A 19711-nucleotide genomic window follows, 5' to 3' on the forward strand; every position below is an offset into this window, starting at 1 on the left:
ATAATGTCTTTTGGTGATTTTTATAATGCTTTTCTCCAAAAGAGGATTTGTAAACTCTTGTTTTGATTACTCACAAGTATGATAATTTATCTTTCATATGAATGACAAATATGTATGAATACAGGTATGCATGTTTTTGTTTCCTTAAATTGGTGGTATAAAGTTGAAAGGACTTTGGGTTTCGTATATAATTTGACTGACTAATTTTGTTTTCATTGTACTTTTATTTCATGACCTTACATCATCATAATAGTGGTCATATTGTTACAAGTAGTGTTAATTCTTCAACAACATTGTTTCATTGATTCAATAAAAGTATCAAACAAACTCAATGCTAAAATAACATGCAAGTTAAAGATTTATTTGACAAATTGATCGACAAGTAAAATCTAAAAACAATCTTGCGGCGTAACGAGGATATTAATCTAGTGGTTGCTAAAATTTGGTGGCAAGATTTTTTAGTCATATAATAGTCGAAAAATAAAATATTGAACCACACTATGTGATCTTATTTTATGGTCTCACATTTGTGACTACACTAAGACTATAATATGTAGGCTTAGTGACATATACATCAGAGACTAATTAGTGACATATATTTATAGCGACTTCTCTGTAACTCGAATTCGTAGTCGTATATTTGAAATAAAAGACTAAATTGTGACTGTAAGAGTCGGATTAATATTCATAATCATATACTATAAATTAATTTTTTTTCTCGGTGACTTTTATTGATTTAAAAGATTAGAAAGCTTTTGAGTAAAAAAGAAAAGAAAAGATTAGAAAGCTCAAAGTATTGTTATGAGGCCCATTAAGATTCAATGCAGATGATTAAGCCCACTATTGAGAAATGCCCTTCATGTTATATGTGGCAACTCGATCATACCAACCGCACGCGCCTCTAAGAACAGTAAAGTGAAGTTAAAAATTTGTGCTGTGCAAGTCAGAGAAGAAATCGATTGGGTTCCTTTTTACCAACGGCGACAATGTTTTGGCGGAAGAAGAAGAGCAGCAAGTCGCCGACACCAAAGTCGAAGGAACCGTCGCCGAAATCGAACCCAAATCCGTCACTTCCACACGATTTGATAGTGAGCATCTTAGCCCGTGTCTCGAGATCCTATTACCCAAATCTCTCCTTAGTCTCCAAAAGCTTCCGATCGATCCTTGCTTCACCGGAGCTATACAAAACCCGAACCCTCTTAGGCTGCACCGAGACTTTTCTCTATGTGTGCTTACGCTTCCCTCATGAACCTAACCCTCGCTGGTTCACTCTCTACCCGAAGAAACCTAATCAAACCCTAATTAACAAGAAGAAGAAGAAAGAGGATCCAAGTCTTCATCTATTGGCTCCAACCCGAATTCTCAACTCTCCTCCATTGGAATGGTCAAGTCCAATTGCTGTTGGTTCTTATCTTTACGCCATTAACGCAGATATACATGATTCTCCATCCGTGTGGTACCTTGACTGTAGATTTCACATTTGGCGTGATTCTCCAAGAATGAGAATAGCTCACACCCGTACTGCATATGATGGGAATGTGTATTTGCCAGGAATGTATGAAAAGCAAGATTCTTTGGACTGCGTTGAAGTGTACAACACAGAGACTCAAGCTTGGAATCCCGTGCCGCCCAACAAACGGAGATTCGAATTCAAAAAAATGGATGGAATTATTTACATTCACCTTAAAGTAGACCCTCCTTGGCATACTATGGCTTTTAAGCCAAAGGATTCGACATGGGAAAGTGTAGGATTGCATATGCTTGTGGATCGGGTTTCTTTTTGTACGGTAGATGAGGTAGACTATACTTATGTCCCTTGTACTTGTTGTGCCATTAGATGGAGAGCACGAAAGACTGAGGGAGAAGGAGGTTCCAGAAGATTAGAGGGTTTAGAAGGGTTACCTCAGTTTGCTAAGTCTGCTTCTGTTAAATTAGCAAATCATGGTGATAAGCTGGTTGTTTTGTGGGACAAGTCTGTGCAAAGATTTGGGTTTAAGAAGAAGATGATTTGGTGTGCAGAGATCTCACTTGAAAAACGCAACGATGAAGAGATTTGGGGGAAAGTCGAATGGTCCGATGAGGTTCTTTTAGTGCCCAGTTCTTATGAATTCGTGTGTGCTAAATCTGTTACTGTTTGACAGGTTTGGACGTAATTAATGAATATGGTTTGTATCCCTTACTTTCTTGACATTTCTTTGGCTTGTAGTGCAGATGATTAAGTTTATTTTGGGACTTTTCTGTCTCTTTGATAAACCCTTTGATGGCAGAGTCGTTCTGCATACGGTTTGATGAATGTGACTCATGAGACGTTTTTGTTTTATATGTGTTGCAAAATGTCTTTATATGCGACTACTATGATCAATGCTTGTCTTGTCTTGTGCTTTTAGCAGACATTGTTTTCACTTCTAAACATCTGCATTCACAGTACTCACTTGTAGACATTAGACTGATTAAGCTTACTTTTAGCTAGAGTCACTTGCTTGCAGATAATTAAGCTTTTTTTTTTTTACTGCCAGTTTTGATAATCCCTTCGATCCCAAATTCTTTATGCTAATTTTTGATGAATGACTCATGAGAGTAGCGGTTTATGTCGTTTTGGTTCTGAATTGTAAGTGTTGCAAAATGTAGACTACTATGACGAATGCTTGTTCTGTGCTACATTGTTTTCACTTCTAAACATATGCACTCACTTGTAGACTCATTACGCTTTACTTTGTCTATGAAAATACTTTTGTTTACAGTTCTCTTTGCTTTCACAAGAAGAGCTAAATCAAGATACACAGTTAGTGCTTGTTTGTCTATTGTACAGTGCATTGAGCTTTCTTGTGCAATTACAAGATGAAAAAAAACAAAGAAAAAAACCGGGTTTGGAGGTGAGCGTGTAATCTTATTTGAGGAATTGAAGAAATTGCCACTGAAACGATTTGAGGATCTTCTGTTTTAGCTACTTTTTCTTAACTTCTCAGTCGAAGAAGAGTAATTTTATTCAATTAAAAGAATTAAATTGATCACGCCTACACAAACTCAACATTTGGTTTCAGAAAGATTAAACCCCAAAACAAATGGTTCTCGAATCTCGACTCTTTAAACCACACAAGATAAGGTAAAAAAACGTTCTGAGTAGCATTAAAACAGAGGATCTATGGTCAGTCATATCATACAAGTGCGATTACTAGCCCTGGGCATTCGGATTTTTGGTTCGGATCGGATCGGATTTTTCGGATTGGAGTATATAAAATCCGTTTAGAATCCGGTTGTTTATTGGATCGGATCGGTTTGGATTTGTTCGGATCCGGATCGGTTTTCAATTTTTTTTTAAAAAATCGGAACTTAAACCGAAACCTTTATATATGTCATTTGGAAAGTAAAATCAATAATTCAGAATAGCTCAGATGGTTATAGAGTGTGTTCCTTAACCTCAAGGTCACCGTTCGATTCCTCCTTCTGGTGATTTGACTTTAAATTTTTTATAAGCGATCCATTTATAGTTAATGGGCTTCTAACAGGCCCGAAAATAACACCAATTAAACCCAAATGTATAAAAAATTAAATATGTATTCGGTTTAGCGGATAACTGATCGGATTTCGGTTCGGATCGGTTTATATCCGAAATCCGATTCACGATCAAGACAGAAACCGATCGGTTTTTACACAATATCCGAATCCGATCAAAATTGGTTTTTTGGATCGGTTCGGATCGGTTTAATCGGATTCAGTTTATTTGCCCAGGGCTAGCGATTACCACTAAAAACCATCTATGGGCTGTTGTTACATCTTGTCTTTCCTAACTAATAAGTTTGAAATTCGGAGAGAAAGATATACAAATACCGAGTCTGGGCTTACAACCCAACGTATCAGTCATTTTCTCGAAATTAGGCACAGTCAAAACATCTTGAGGAACATCAAAGCATAAAAACATAACTTTATTCATAGTTCTGAAATATTACAATTTGTAACCAAGAGAAAAATTAATCAGAGATCCACCTTTCTCTAGTGATCCGATATTGGAAGTAATTTATATATATATCACTTCATTTAGCTTCATGAAATTACCAGCTTATCAAAAATTAGGCAACAATAAAAAATAAAAATTAGAACTCATAGCAAGTAAAGTACACGATCTCGAGAATTATATTATTGAAGTCAAATCAAAACCCTAAATTTGTATTCACTTGCAAGTAGGAGAAGAAACCAGCGATTTCCCCCCAACAATGTCATCCTCAAAGAAGAAGAACAAGTCGCCGACATCGGAATCGACCTCAAAATCCATCACTTCCATATGATTTGCTATTGACTTGCTTCGCACGCATATCAAAATTGTACTACCCGACTCTCTCTTTAGTCTCCAAGAGCTGTTGATCCCTCGTTGCTTCACCGGAGCTTTACAAAACTCGGTCTTTGTCAAACTGCACGGAGAGTTGTCTCTATCTGTGCTTAGAGTTCCCTCCTGACCCTAACCAACATTGGTTTACTCTCTGCCGAAAAACTAATCAAACCCTAACAGAGAAATCAACTGGATATGTTTTGGTCCCAGTCCCAATTCCCAACTCACCTCCTGCGCACTACGAGGTTCTCGTTGCGTTAGATTCTAATATCTATGCCATTAGCGGATGTGTGGAGAATGCACCCTCGTCTAGCGTCTCAATCCTGGATTGCCGGTCTCACACATGGCACGTGGCTCTAAGCATATGGATGAATCGAAATTACCAAGCTGCTAATGTTGTTGATGGAAAGATTTATGTAGCAGGCTTTAATGGGATGGATGTTTTCGATCTAAAAACACAAAATTGGGAGCCTGTCAGGAGATCTTTTGGGGAATTGAATAGTCGTATACACAGAAGTGTAGTGCTCTTGCTTCTACTGTTTGATGAATGCCATACGTGACAGATCTAACTGTGTTGAATCATTAGTGATTTGTGGGTATTATATTCTATCATATAGCACAGATTTAAATGTGGTTACAGACAATGTCTATTAGACATCCTTTCGTCGGTATAAGCGTCTCATGATTCACATTCATCAAACAGTAGCAAAAAAGGGCTTGTCATCAAAGGGTTTTTATAAAAGAAGCAGAAAAGTCCCAAAGTAAGCTTAATCATCTACACTACAAGCAAGTGAATACAGATTTAATATAAGCAAAAACAATGTCAATATCTTTGGCTTTTTCGTTTTGTTCTTTTTTGTGTATTCTTGCAAAAACATGTCTATCGCATTACGCTAAAACACAAAACATTCATTCCAAAGTGACATACTAAAAAAGAAAGAAAGCGATACAACCAGATTCATCCAAAACCTGTCAAACAGTAGCAGATTTAGCACACACAAATTTATAAGACTTAGGGACTGTAAGAGCGGCATTGAACCACTCGACCTTCCCCCAAATCTCTTCATTGTTGCGTTTTTCAAGTGAAATCTCTGCATACCAAATCATCTTCTCCTTATACCCACTTCCACGCACATACTTGTCCCACAAAACAACCAGCTTACCACCACAATCCACTAAATTGACAGTACTATACTTAGAAAACTTAGGTAACCCTTCCAAACCCTCTAATCTTCTCCAAACTGCTCCCTTAGTTCTATTTTTTCTCCAAATAATCTTTACACAAGGTTGATAATGAAAGGCTACGTTATCTATCATGCAAACAGAACCCAAATGAGTATCCCATCTTACCATTTCCCATGTCCAGTCCTTTGGCTTTAAAGCCACATTTTCCTTAGTAGTAGAATCCACATCAAGGTTCAAGTAAATCTTTCCTTCCATATTTCCGAATTCTAATATTCGCTTTTTAGGCGGCACGGGGTTCCATGTTTGAGTGGTAGTGTTGTACACTTCAACACAACTCAAAGAATCTGGACTCTCAGAGCTTCCTGCTAGATACATATTCCCATCAAAATCACTATTGATGTGAGCCAGTCGCATTCTTGGAGCTTCAAGCCAAGTGTGAGTTCGACAGTCGAGGAACCAAACGTTAGAGCATGGAGAGTCTTCGATGGATGATGTAATGGCGTAAGGATTAGAACCAACCGCCACAAGACTTGACCATTCCCCAGGAGGAGAGTTAAGAATCGGGGTTGGTGTTAGTTTAGGCGGAATGAGATTGTTGGTTTAGATTAGTTTGGAGAAGAGAAAGAAATTGTTGAGAGAATTAGTGAACAAGAACAAAGAGAATAAAGAGAAGAGATTCAGTATTAGAATAGCATCCATACAATGTCGGCTGTAGGCCTTAAATAGAAATAAAAACTAGGGCTACTCTTATTACAAACTTGATAACGACATAAGGAGAGAGAAGGGTGTGTCCCTATGGTGATAGCGACCTCTCGTTGCTTCTCTTAGGGGAACATGTGATCTCTAACGGCTCTTTGCCATCTTCTCGATCCTTCTCTTCCTCATGGGCCTTTGTAGAACACTCTCAGCCCTTTATTCACATCATTCGTGGTCGGCCTCACCAAACCGTACGGACGGCCCTAACACCTAACCGTACGGACGGCCCTATCACATAACCGTACGGACGGCCGATTACACTCAAGGTTATCTTGATCAATACTCCCCCTCAAGTTTAGTCGAATGAAATGACTAAACTTGGAACCCATGAAGCATCACCTCATTAAAAACCTTGGCATAGAAAACCTCATGGGACAAAACTATGTCAAGGGAAAAAGAGTGTGATGTCCATGGATTAAGTGAGGTGATCAAGGGCGAGTGATGTCTACAAGTCCAAGTCTGCTATGAATATGTTCACAAACCTTGGAGCTTGCAGCTTTGGTGAAAATGTCTGCCAGTTGGTCTTGACTCCGAGTATGACACGGTAGGATGACCCCTTCTTCTATCTTTTCTCGAACCTTGTGGCAGTCAACCTCAATGTGTTTGGTTCTCTCATGAAACACTGAATTAGTAGCAATGTGAATTGCAGCCTCATTGTCGCAATGTATGGTGATTGGTTTCTTTGAATCAATGTCGAGGTCCTTGAGGAGTGCCTTCAACCAGGTCAGTTCATTTGTTAGCTTCCGCATTGCTCTATACTCGGCTTCAGCACTAGAGCATGAGACCACCTTCTGCTTCTTTGACTTCCATGTGACCAAGTTCCCACCAACAAATGTACAATACCCGGTAGTTGACTTCTTGTCCAATGTATCTCCAGCGTAATCAGCATCACAATAGCCCACTATCTCCGTGTTTGAATTCCTGCCCATCCATATGCCTTGACCCGGGCTTCCTTTAAGATAGCTAAGTATCCTCTCTACAATGCTCCAGTGATACTTAGTCGGAGCCTGCATGTATTGACTCGCCTGGTTGACTGCATAACAAATGTCAGGCCGCGTGATCGTGAGATATATGAGCTTCCCCACAAGTCGCCGGTATCTTGTAACGTCCTCATATGGTTCATCCATTGGATCTTGCGGTTGTCCCTCCATGGCCCGAATGCTCTCCCCCTTTCGCTTGGCCTGGTAGCCTTCGTCCAGTGGAGTGAGAGACGGTCTTGCGGCGAGGCGGCCAGTCTCGGCCAAGAGATCAAGAGTGTACTTCCATTGAGAGAGAAACAGGCCGCCTGGCGAGCGAGAGATCTCTATACCAAGGAAGTAACAAAGCTCGCCGAGGTCTTTGATGTCGAACGCAGAGTGAAGAAAAACCTTGGTGGCCTGAACGCCCTCTTGATCATCGCCGGTGATGATAAGATCATCAACATAGATGAGGACGACGACGAGACCATCGGGAGAACGACGAGTGAAGAGGGTGTGGTCTGGTTCACAACGTTTGAAGCCTTGATCTTTGAGCGTAGAGCTCAACTTGTGGTACCAGGCTCGAGGAGACTGCTTGAGACCGTAAATGGCCTTGCGAAGTCGGAGGACCTTGCCGGGTGTAACCATGTCTTCTAGCCCTGGGGGGTGCATATAGACCTCCTCTTGAAGCTCCCCCTGAAGCAATGCATTCTTAACATCCATTTGCCAAAGATCCCAAGAGAGGTTAGTGGCAACGGAGAGCACCACCCTAACAGTATGAAGCTTGGCGACCGGGGCGAAGGTTTCCGTATAATCCGACCCATATGTTTGAGTAAAGCCACGAGCCACAAGGCGAGCTTTGTACCGTTCTATCTCACCAGTGCTTAAATACTTGATGGTAAAGACCCATCGCGAACTGACAGCCTTCTTGCCTCTAGGCAGGTCGGCTTCATCCCAAGTGTGGTTGCGAACCATGGCACCAGTCTCATCGGATACGGCATCTCGCCACACTTGATGATCTTTGGCCTCATCGTATGTCTGGGGTATATAATTAGCATCAATAGACCCTAGGAATGCTGCATGATCAGGCGGCAACACGGCAAGCGAACAAACGGCCTGAATCGGATGGGCAACCGCTTGATTGTTATAATACACACGCTTGTTCTTCCAGGTAGATGGATGAAACTTGACACGTTCACTCCGTCTGAGTGGTATAAGAGGTGTGGATGAGGCTGGCTGACTTGGCTCGGCGGTAGTAGTAATAGGCTCAGCGGGAGGTGTAGGAACGACTCCTTCGGATATGTCCTCTCCCGGCTCAGGAAGTTGTTCCGCAGGACGTGGAGATGGATCATGATCAGCTGGGGGCTCTGCCAGCTGTGTAGATTCATTGGAAGCTACTGGCGGTAACTGTGCCCCGGGACAAGATTGTTGTGTAACACCANGTGGATAGATGTTCTCTAAGTTTGTGACTAGTGTATTCTCCTCCATTGTCTGACCTAAGCACTTTGATCTTGGCATTAAAGTGATTNTCGTAAGTTGGTCGCACGGTCAGTGGTAGAGTGAGATAGGTCCTTAAGGCTGTTCCAGTCTTTTGTCTCATAGTAGCCTTGATCTTCCAGAAACTTGACGTCTCTAGACACGTACATGCGGCCATTGACCGGATCATAGCACTTGTAGCCTTTTTGTGTGGTTGAGTAACCAATAAACATGCTTTTGGTACTCTTTGCANTTTACTCTTTGCATCTAGTTTACTCCTCTTCTCTCCTGGAATCAAAACAAAACCCACACAGCCAAATACTCGTAAATGGTCTAATGATGGTTTAGTTTTAGTAAGAATTTCAAAAGGAGTTAGGTCGCTTAGGATTTTTGTTGGCGTTCGGTTGATAAGATAGCAGGCTGTCATGACCGCATCTCCCCAAAAACGTTTTGGCACATTCATATGGAACATCATTGACCGCGCCACTTCCATAAGGTGCCTGTTCTTCCTCTCCGCCACACCATTTTGTTGTGGAGTGTACGGGCAGCTCGTTTGTTGTAAGATGCCATGTGCGGTTAGGTGTTCTCTAAGTTTGTGACTAGTGTATTCTCCTCCATTGTCTGACCTAAGCACTTTGATCTTGGCATTAAAGTGATTAGTGACATAGTTTTGGAAATTTATAAATGCATCATACACACGGTCTTTAGAGGGTAACAAAGTTATCCAAGTATATTTCGACTTTTCATCAATAAAGGTCACAAAGTACTTGTTGTTATCTCTAGACAAGCATGGTGATGTCCAAACATCAGAATGAACCAAATCAAAGCAATTTTCATAAATGGTAGAAGATTTAGGAAACACAGTTCTACAATGTTTCCCAAGGATACAAGACTCACACCTAGAACTACTAAAAGAAACATTAGGCAATAACAACTCAAGAGCACGAGAGTGGGGATGGCCTAGTCTAGCATGCCACAATGCATCATTATCATTCTTATTAGACAATAAACAAGAGGTAAGTGAAATAGAATTAGGACTTTGTGAAGTCTTCTCTAAAGTATAAAGGTCTCCGGTTCCATTTCCTTCCTCAAGTATCTTTCCAGTTTTAATATCCTGAAAATTAACACTATTAGGACCAAAAACAACATAGCAATTCAAATAATTAGCTGCTTTCTTTACTGATAGGAGGTTAGACGTGAATGTTGGCATGTAAAATGCTTTAGAGTTATGTTCAAGCAGTTTTAAATTACCAACACCTTTTACAGGGATCCGATCACCATTAGCAATAACCACATTACCTAAAGCTGGTTCTATATTGTCTAGTAGACTCGGGTTGCTAATCATATGGTGAGAAGCCCCCGAGTCAATGACAAGCATTTTAGAAGGTTTAGTGGCAAAGAATGTGGTACCGGATTCTTTTAGTGCGGCGATGGACTTAATGAGAGCCTCCAAGTCAGATTTTCTCACGTAGTCTCCATAGGACGCAGCCATCGCCGTTGTCTCCCCCTGGCTCACCGTTCCGGGTGCTTGACCGCTTGTACCTTCATGAGACAGATTCGCTTTGAACTTAGCTGGCTTGAGATGTGGGTGAAGAATCCAACACTTGTCCCTCACGTGACCTTTCTTCTTACAGTGGTCACACACCACCATCTTCCTCTCGTCCGGCCTGTAGACCCCCTTGTTAGCCGTAACCAGCTCGCCCTTCCCACTAAAGAGACCGAGAGACCCTTGTTCCTTTTGAACCTGAGCACATACGTCGTCAAGAGTAGGCAGCTTGTCACCACGGAGTATGTGTTTGATGAGGTCGTTGAAGGCAGGGTTGAGGGTAAGGAGCAAGCCAAAGACTTTGTCTTGCTCCTTCCTTTCGTTCAGAATCGCCGGATCGATGGTGCTTGGCCGGAGCATCTCTAGTTCGGCCCACAATGACCGAAACTTCCCAAAGTGCTTGGTAAACTCCAAGTCTTCTTGATGAAGGCTGTTAATGGCCTTCTTGACTTCAAACACACGGGTTAGGTTCGTGACATTCCCGTACACATTAGCTAGCGTGTCTCATAGTTCCTTCGCTGTCTCACAATATGAGTAGGCTTCTAAGATGGGCGCGTCCAGCGAGTTTTGAAGGATGGCAAGCACGGTCTGATCCTCTTGGAACCATTTGATTTCCTTTTCGAGTTCAGCCTCCTTGTCTTCCTCTGTTTCTTCTTTGCTGTCCTCTTTGTTGGCTTTCTTGGGGAGTTGGTTTGTTTCCACATGAATCCAGAGTCCCCGGCCACTAAGNTTTGAGTACCACAGGTTTTGCAGTTTCCATGGCAAGAGAAAGAGTATAGTTTTCTAGAGGGTAGAGAAGTAGACTAAAGAGTGAGTTTAGAGAGTGGTAGATCGAGAAACTTGCTCTGATACCATGTTAGTTTAGGCAGAATGAGATTGTTGGTTTAGATTAGTTTGGAGAAGAGAAAGAAATTGTTGAGAGAATTAGCGAACAAGAACAAAGAGAATAAAGAGAAGAGATTCAATATTAGAATAGCATCCATACAATGTCGGCTGTAGGCCTTAAATAGAAATAAAAACTAGGGCTACTCTTATTACAAACTTGATAACGACATAAGGAGAGAGAAGGGTGTGTCCCTATGGTGATAGCGACCTCTCGTTGCTTCTCTTAGGGGAACATGTGATCTCTAACGGCTCTTTGCCATCTTCTCGATCCTTCTCTTCCTCATGGGCCTTTGTAGAACACTCTCAGCCCTTTATTCACATCATTCGTGGTCGGCCTCACCAAACCGTACGGACGGCCCTAACACATAACCGTACGGACGGCCCTATCACATAACCGTACGGACGGCCANCCTTTAGTGCGGCGATGGACTTAATGAGAGCCTCCAAGTCAGACTTTCTCACGTAGTCTCCATAGGACGCAGCCATCGCTGTTGTCTCCCCCTGGCTCACCGTTCCGGGTGCTTGACCGCTTGTACCTTCATGAGACAGATTCGCTTTGAACTTAGCTGGCTTGAGATGTGGGTGAAGGATCCAACACTTGTCCCTCACGTGACCTTTCTTCTTACAGTGGTCACACACCACCGTCTTCCTCTCGTCCGGCATGTAGACCCCCTTGTTAGCCTTAACCAGCTCGCCCTTCAAACTAAAGAGACCGAGAGACCCTTGTTCCTTTTGAACCTGAGCACATACGTCGTCAAGAGTAGGCAGCTTGTCACCACGGAGTATGTGTTTGATGAGGTCGTTGAAGGCAGGGTTGAGGGTAAGGAGCAAGCCAAAGACTTTGTCTTGCTCCTTCCTTTCGTTCAGAATCGCCGGATCGATGGTGCTTGGCCGGAGCATCTCTAGTTCGGCCCACAATGACCGAAACTTCCCAAAGTGCTTGGTAAACTCCAAGTCTTCTTGATGAAGGCTGTTAATGGCCTTCTTGACTTCAAACACACGGGTTAGGTTCGTGACATTCCCGTACACATTAGCTAGCGTGTCCCATAGTTCCTTCGCTGTCTCACAGTATGAGTAGGCTTCTAAGATGGGCGCGTCCAGCGAGTTTTGTAGGATGGCAAGCACGGTCTGATCCTCTTGGAACCATTTGATTTCCTTTTCGAGTTCAGCCTCCTTGTCTTCCTCTGTTTCTTCTTTGCTGTCCTCTTTGTTGGCTTTCTTGGGGAGTTGGTTTGTTTCCACATGAATCCAGAGTCCCCGGCCACTAAGAGCAGTCTTTGTGGTTCTTTTCCACAAGAGATAGTTGGCGCCTTTGAGTACCACCGGAGTAACTATCGGTTTTGCAGTTTCCATGGCAAGAGAAAGAGTATAGTTTTCTAGAGGGTAGAGAAGTAGACTAAAGAGTGAGTTTAGAGAGTGGTAGATCGAGAAACTTGCTCTGATACCATGTTAGTTTAGGCGGAATGAGATTGTTGGTTTAGATTAGTTTGGAGTAGAGAAAGAAATTGTTGAGAGAATTAGTGAACAAGAACAAAGAGAATAAAGAGAAGAGATTCAGTATTAGAATAGTATACATACAATGTCGGCTGTAGGCCTTAAATAGAAATAAAACTAGGGCTACTCTTATTACAAACTTGATAACGACATAGGGAGAGAGAAGGGTGTGTCCCTATGGTGATAGCGACCTCTCGTTGCTTCTCTTAGGGGAACATGTGATCTCTAACGGCTCTTTGCCATCTTCTCGATCCTTCTCTTCCTCATGGGCCTTTGTAGAACACTCTCAGCCCTTTATTCACATCATTCGTGTTCGGCTCACCAAACCGTACGGACGGCCCTAACACATAACCGTACGGACGGCCCTATCACATAACCGTACGGACGGCCGATTACACTCAACGTTATCTTGATCAATAGTTGGAGCCAAAAGATGAACACATGAATCCTCTTTCTTCGTCGTCTTCTTCTTCTTTTTAGTTAGGGTTTGATTAGGTTTCTTCCGGTAGAGAGTGAGCCAGCGAGGGTTAGCTTCATCAGGGAAACGTAAGCACACATAGATAAAAGTCTCGGCTCGACCTAAGAGGGTTCGGGTTTGGTATAGCTCCGGTGAAGCAAGGATCGATCGGAAGCTTTTGGAGACTAAGGAGAGATTTGTGTAAAACGATCTCGAGACACGGGCTAAGATGCTGACTACCAAATCATCTGGAAGTGATGGTTTCTCGAGATGATCACTAAGCGTAAACGACGGTTTCTTCGTCTTCGTTGTCGGCGATTTCCTCTTCCTCTTTAAGGGCGACATGGTCGAGATCTTATCGATATGAAATCGCCGGTGATGAAACCTACAGAGAACGAATTCTCGAGCGCGTTAGATTTACACGCTCTGGGGTTGCGCATGAGAAGCATCCACACCGAACATGAAGGCTAATTTTTTGCCTCAATTAATTAATTTTTTGGAAACACAAAGTTTATTTTTTATTTTGACCCAAAAAAAGAATTACGTTTTCAGATAAATGTGGTTGAATTACGTTTTTTTTTTTTTTTTCCTGATTACAATGTGCTATTTTTTACTTGGAACTCAAACAAAATTACATGGTTTTTAAAGACCCTCTTGTTGCAACAGAGTCACCGACTTCAATAACCTTTTGCACTATACTCGTGAGCTCGTGGCCTTTATTTTTCTTGACACACACACACAAACTCCGTGAAGATGAGTGATTCTTTGACAGAGGATCTATGGTCAATCATACAATACATTCCGTCTTATCACCGTGGGAAGTGTTTAGACAAAAAAATATATATGCAAGACTTCACTTGTTTCTTTCGTTTTTATTTTTTTGTTTATATTACCGTTAGTTCTTTATGCAAGATGATGATCATGGTCATGGTCATATATGGTGCTTGGTTTATTTTAAGTGGTCTGGTTGGTCTAAGGAAGAAAATACTTAGGGCATTTTGTAGGTTTGAATGATCCTAGAATCTATATATATATATGTTAATTATATGCATGCACAGAACACTTTAATTTGAATTGTGTTAAAGTTCGTTTATTTAGTGCCAATTACCGCACAAATTGCTCTGAAACGCTGTTTTAGTTGTTTACACGTATGAACAATACACATACTGAAGTGTTTGTTCTCTATTAAACAGACAAGTCGGAATTAAGTTGCCTTCTTGCAGAGATGCATACGTGTGGATTTTTGTATATACAATTTGTTTCAGAATTTTAAATTAATTTGATTAAAATAATTATATGCATCAACAGATCACATTTTCCCTCTTTTGTTCTCCTTGAAGGATTTGCATCTGATCCCAGCTCAATAACAGATATAAAATAATTAAAATGCATGCTTAGGACACTTTGTAAGTTTGATTGTTTGATTGCTTGATTACCATAGATTACAATCAATGCCTCTAGAAAGACTACACTCCATCGCCCATAATAATGCTTCAAGCTCCGAATGAAGTGAGGACGAACTGCAACGCTGACATGTTGCACCCATAACTAAAGTCTAATTCTCACCATCACCACACCACCATCCCAATCCTGAATTTGGTTCTATAGATATCCTTTTTGACATACTCCTTTGCAAAAATACCCATTTTCTTTGAATATTTTCATTTCTATCATCTTTTACACAATTACAATATGTTAGATTAATTCTTAGAATTTTTTTTTTTAGGTTTGGATTCTCTATTTTATATTTAGGGTATAGTTTTTAGGAGGTAGAGTTTAGTATTTAGGGTTTAGGGTTTAGAATTTAATCATTTTATATATTAAAAATGGACACCGTGAAAGGGGTATTTTTGAAAAGTGACATAGAAAAATGTGTATATTTGAAAATCCTTTTTTAATCATTTTATTGAATTTTTCCAAATTTCGATAATCCAATAAAAAATTCATATTTTCTTTTGTTTGTTTATTTTTTATGTTACATAGTTTAAAGTTGATTTACAATCTTATTTTTTTCTTAAAATAAAACATAAGTTCAACTAATACTCATTCCAAAAAAAGATATATATATGTATATATATATATATATATTGTATACAAAAAGATAAAAAAAAAATCAATAGCATATTATTTATGGTTATACTTATATAATTTAAATATGCAATTAACAAGTCATATATCAATTTTGTATGCAATTAACAAGTCTTATATCAATTTTTTTTATAAATAATAGGAAATTAATGTACGGTTTAATTTTTTTAAAAATAATCATATTCTGCTATGCTGGTGTGTCAAGCTCAGTTTACATTTTTTTTTTTAAACTTCTTTTTTATAAAAATTTTAGGCGACAACAGAAAAGAAGATCAAAATTATATTTTGACTTTTTGAGGCCCATTAAAAGTAAAACTCGATGGAAATCAAATGAGTTGTTTAGTTAAGACAAATCAAAACCCTAAATTTGTTCGTTGCAAGAAGGAGAAGAAGTAGATCATGAACAGCGATATCGATTTCTTGATGATCTCTCCAACGTCGTCAAAACATAAGAAAAAGAAGACACCAAATCCATCACTTCCAATGATTTGCTATTGACTTGCTTCGCACGCGTATCAAGATTGTACTACCCGACTCTCTCTTTAGTCTCCAAAAGCTTTCAAACCCTCGTCGCTTCACCGGAGCTATACAAGACTCGGTCTTTATTAAACCACAGAGAGAGTTGTCTCTACGTGTGCTTAAAGTTCCCTCCTGACTATAACCCACGTTGGTTCACTCTCTCCCGGGAACCTAATAAAACCCTAACCAAGAGGAAGACGACCAAGTCAAGTGGATACGTTTTAGTCCCATTCACAATTCACAATTCACCTCCATCGAACCAACTCTGCAACGTTCTTGTAGTGCTTGGTTCTAATATCTACATTTTCAATGCGTTATCGTCCAGCGTCTCGATCCTAGATTGCCAGCTTCATACGTGGCACGAGGCTCCAAGCATGCTGATGAAGCGGAACTATCCAGCTGCTAATGTTGTTGATGGAAAAATATATGTAGCAGGATGCTTTGATGAAGAATTCGATTCAAAGTGGATGAAGTCGATTCCTCAAACTGGATGGAGGTTTTCGATCCAAAAACTCAATCCTGGGAGCCTGTCAGGAGCCCTTCATCAGTGAGAAGATATGGACGTATATACAAGAGCGCAGTGATAGAAGGAGAAATCTACATGTTGCATACAGGTGTGTCTTACAATCCAAAACAAGAGAGATGGAAAGATGTAAGAAAGTGGAGTTTGGAGTCAACTAAAAGGTTTGGGCTATCTTATTGTGTGATAGATGACGTACTCTATAGTTATTATGAAGGTGGAATAAAATGGTACAACTCTGAGATAGATAGGTGGATGAACTTGAAGGGCTTGGAAGGATTGCCTAAGTTTGCTAGTTATGGTTATATTAAGTTGGGGGATTATGGTGGAAAGATGGCGGTTTTTTGGGACAAGTATACGGCTTCTAATGGGTGCAACAATACGACGTTTTGGTGTACAGTGATTTCCCTTGAAAGGCACAACAGTCGGGAGATCTGGGGAAAGGTCGAGTGGTTTGATGCTATGCTTACAGTTCCTATGTCTTATAAATATGTGGGTGCTCTTGCTGTTACTCTTTGATGCTTCAATGTGGTACTGAATCTTTAGTGATTTGTGGCTAAGCTATATCATTTTAACTATTGGATGATTGTGTGTTGCGTTTTAACTGAATGCTATCGACATTTCGCTTGTTATACCTTTTAATGGTTAGCTTATTTGTGTTGCTGTAAGGCCTACATATATGAGACGTTGTTTTGGCCAGAATATAAATAGTTCACAACTTTCATAGGAAAAAATTAAAGTAAAACAAGATACATGTACGTTTGAAAAAATTGGCTTTTTCTTTGTCGTCAAGATTAAAAGAAGAAAAGGTCATCAAACAAAGAGCTTTTTTTTGATTTTCTTATTTTCAGTGAGTCTTTTGTTGTATAAAAAGTTCTGAACTTGTTCAAAGGTTTTTCGAAAAAGGATGCACTATTTCTCGAGGATTTCTCATGTATATATGAACGTAGTCTCTGTAACCAAAGATGATGGAAGTCTAGAGGATAAGTTAAGTTTATATATGGAGGCTTAAAGAGCATGCAGAAATGGCAACTAGTATCTAAAATCTCCCCGGATTTCATTAATCCCTGTTTTGATTATATTCTCTTGATAATTGTAAACCCTTTTGATGCTAAAACGGTAAAACACTCTGTTTTGGAGCAATAAGAACAAAAGTTTGCTATCTATTGACTTTTGCAAATGAGTAGTTTGTGCTCCACAAGTGATTTGGAACATAGCAGCAACAATGGCATTCTGGATTCCGTTACAAAATGCATCAAAGATCACATTTTCCCTCTTTTGTTTTCCTAGAAGGATTTGCATCTGATCCCAGCTCAATAACAGATATAAAATAATAAATTGCATGCTTAGGACACTTTGTAAGTTTGATTGCTTAATTAGCATAGAGTACATAATTAAAACGTTATATGAACGGAAATAAACACTTTTTGAATAACAATGAGATGATTGATTAAGCTTATGTAATTAGCAAAACTAGGCTCAGTCAAAATATCTCATTCTCAAGGAACATCAAAGCAAAATGTTCATAACTTTATTCATATATATAGTTTCCGAAATATATTAAACTTTGTAAACCAAGAGAAACATTAATCAAAGATCTACCTTTCTCAAGTGATCCGATCTAGGAACAAATCTATATCACTTCATTTAGCTTTTTCTTATGGACATAAAAGTAGCAGTTAGACACAGCACAGAATAACCAAGAAATGTACTTATTCAATAGTTTTTGTCTTTGTCCAAATAAATCTCCTCATTCTTTCAAAAATTAGGCGACAAAAAAAAAGGAGCAAAATTATTTACCAATTTGAGGCCCATCAACATTTCTATACCAAGTCCATTATCAAACTAATCCTTCATTTGCGCTCAATCCAAGAAACTGCGGTCGAGAATTATTTAAAAAACCCTAAATCTGTATTCACTCAAAGCCGGCGGAGAGGTAGAAGAATCCGGCGATTTCTTCCCCAAAATGTCATCGTCGAAGGAGAAGAAGAAGTCGCCGCCGTCGGAATCGGCTCCAGATCCATCACTTCCCTATGATCTACTATTGACCTGCTTCGCACGCGTCTCGAGATTATACTACCCGTCTCTCTCCGTAGTCTCCAAGAACTGTCGATCCCTCGTTGCGTCGCAAGAGCTTTACAACACTCGATCTTTCTTGAACCGCACGGAGAGTTGTCTCTACGTATGCTTAGATTTCCCTCCTGACCCTAACCCACGTTGGTTCACTCTCTACCGAAGACCTAATCAAACCCAGAAGACAGACTACTCAAGTGGATATGTTTTGGTTCCAATTCCGATTCAGAATTCACCTCCTGTGGACTACAAGGTTCTCGTGACGGTTGGTTCTAATATCTATGCCATTGGCGGATCCGTTGAGAATTCACCTTCCTCTAGCGTCTCAATGTTAGACTGCAGGTCTCATACTTGGCACGAGGCTCCAAGCATGCTGATGGAGCGGTATAACCCAGCTGCTAATGTTGTTGATGGGAAGATTTATGTATCAGGAAGCTTGGAAGACTCCAATTCCTCTAATTGGATGGAGGTTTTCGATGTAAAGACTCAATCTTGGGAGCCTGTGTTGAGCCCTCTTGATAAGAGATGTAGTAGTATATACACGAGCGCAGTGATTGAAGGAGAAATCTACTTGATTGGGGATAAGGTTGTGGCTTACAAGCCTGAAGGAGATAAATGGGGAGATGTAGGAGAGCATCAGAATATGGATTCAGGATTGTTTTATCCTTGTTATTGCGTGATAGGTAACATACTCTATTGTTATCGTCCTGGTGGAATCAAATGGTACAACTCAGAGAAAAGATTGTGGAGGCGTTTGAAGGGTTTGAAAGGATTGTCTACGGTTGATAGTTGTTGTGTTAAGTTGGTGGATTATGGTGGAAAGATGGCGATTTTGTGGGACAAGTATTTACCTTCTGCTGGCTATAAGAGTCATACGATTTCTTGTGCGGTGGTTTCCTTTGGAAGATGCAGGAATCAGGATATTCGTGGAAAGGTCGAGTGGTTTGATGATATGCTTACAGTCCCTAGCTCTTACAATTTTGTGGGTGTTCTTGCTGCTACCCTTTGATGAATGCCATACAAGACTGATGTAAAAGTTGGTGAATCTTTCGTGATTTGTTGGTATTAGATATATCATTTTGTTGGATGATTGAATGATATCGACATCGTTTCGCTTTTAAATCTTTGATGGTTAGTTTATTATTCCGTGCTGCTTTAAGGTCTGTGAAACATTGTTTTGGGTGAATAGGTTCAAAGGCGTGATGATGAATGATTTTGCAGTTAAAGATTTTATCAAAACTAACAAACAGCAATATCTTTTGAGAGGCTCTATACCTGATCTTTTGTTTTAATATCTGAACAACTAGAGTAGTAAACTAGTCACAACAAAATGGCCGAGATCCTGGAAAGCTATATAGAGAAGAAGATGGACGCTGAAGATGGCATTATATAATGCACCTTGACCGGTTGAAACTACAACTTGGTGGGACAT

General features: G+C 40.2%; 3 protein-coding genes and 1 pseudogene across 5 annotated transcripts; 3 read left to right on the forward strand and 1 right to left on the reverse strand.

The window, feature by feature from the left end:
- On the forward strand, positions 908-2320 carry LOC104760886 (F-box/kelch-repeat protein At5g48990-like). The gene has a single exon (XM_010483881.2). The coding sequence runs from the start codon at positions 987-989 to the stop codon at positions 2136-2138; it is 1152 nt and encodes a 383-aa protein (XP_010482183.1). The 5' UTR covers positions 908-986; the 3' UTR covers positions 2139-2320.
- LOC104763265 (F-box/kelch-repeat protein At5g48990-like) lies at positions 5297-13623 on the reverse strand. 3 transcript variants are annotated; one of them, XM_019239988.1, is made up of 2 exons: positions 13075-13623; positions 5297-6089 (listed from the first exon to the last, which is right to left on the reverse strand). In XM_019239988.1, the coding sequence occupies exons 1-2, from the start codon at positions 13422-13424 to the stop codon at positions 5297-5299; spliced, it is 1143 nt and encodes a 380-aa protein (XP_019095533.1). In that variant the 5' UTR covers positions 13425-13623. The 3 variants fall into 3 exon arrangements, with proteins under 3 accessions (XP_019095533.1, XP_019095532.1, XP_010484965.2); XM_019239987.1 differs by having other exon boundaries at positions 5297-6081; positions 13049-13623; XM_010486663.2 differs by having other exon boundaries at positions 5297-6072; positions 13040-13623.
- LOC104763267 lies at positions 15567-16725 on the forward strand (annotated as a pseudogene).
- Positions 18085-19422, forward strand: LOC104760887 (F-box/kelch-repeat protein At5g49000-like). The gene has a single exon (XM_010483883.2). It carries the CDS (start codon positions 18173-18175, stop codon positions 19286-19288), a length of 1116 nt encoding a protein of 371 aa, XP_010482185.1. The 5' UTR covers positions 18085-18172; the 3' UTR covers positions 19289-19422.

This window comes from Camelina sativa, chromosome 18 (assembly GCF_000633955.1).
Source record: "Camelina sativa cultivar DH55 chromosome 18, Cs, whole genome shotgun sequence".
In the NCBI taxonomy this organism is placed as follows: Eukaryota; Viridiplantae; Streptophyta; class Magnoliopsida; order Brassicales; family Brassicaceae; genus Camelina; species Camelina sativa.

What these genes read in the sequence shown, in the direction of transcription:
- LOC104760886 (XM_010483881.2), top strand. Translation starts at nt 987, where the DNA reads ATGTTTTGGCGGAAGAAGAAGAGCAGCAAGTCGCCGACACCAAAGTCG.
- LOC104763265 (XM_019239987.1), bottom strand. Translation starts at nt 13,424, where the DNA reads ATGTCGCCCTTAAAGAGGAAGAGGAAATCGCCGACAACGAAGACGAAG. An exon ending in TTCATGTGTTCATCTTTTGG is followed by an intron (nt 6,082 to 13,048) that starts CTCCAACTATTG and finishes CGCCTAAACTAA; the next exon opens with CACCAACCCCGATTCTTAAC.
- LOC104760887 (XM_010483883.2), top strand. Translation starts at nt 18,173, where the DNA reads ATGTCATCGTCGAAGGAGAAGAAGAAGTCGCCGCCGTCGGAATCGGCT.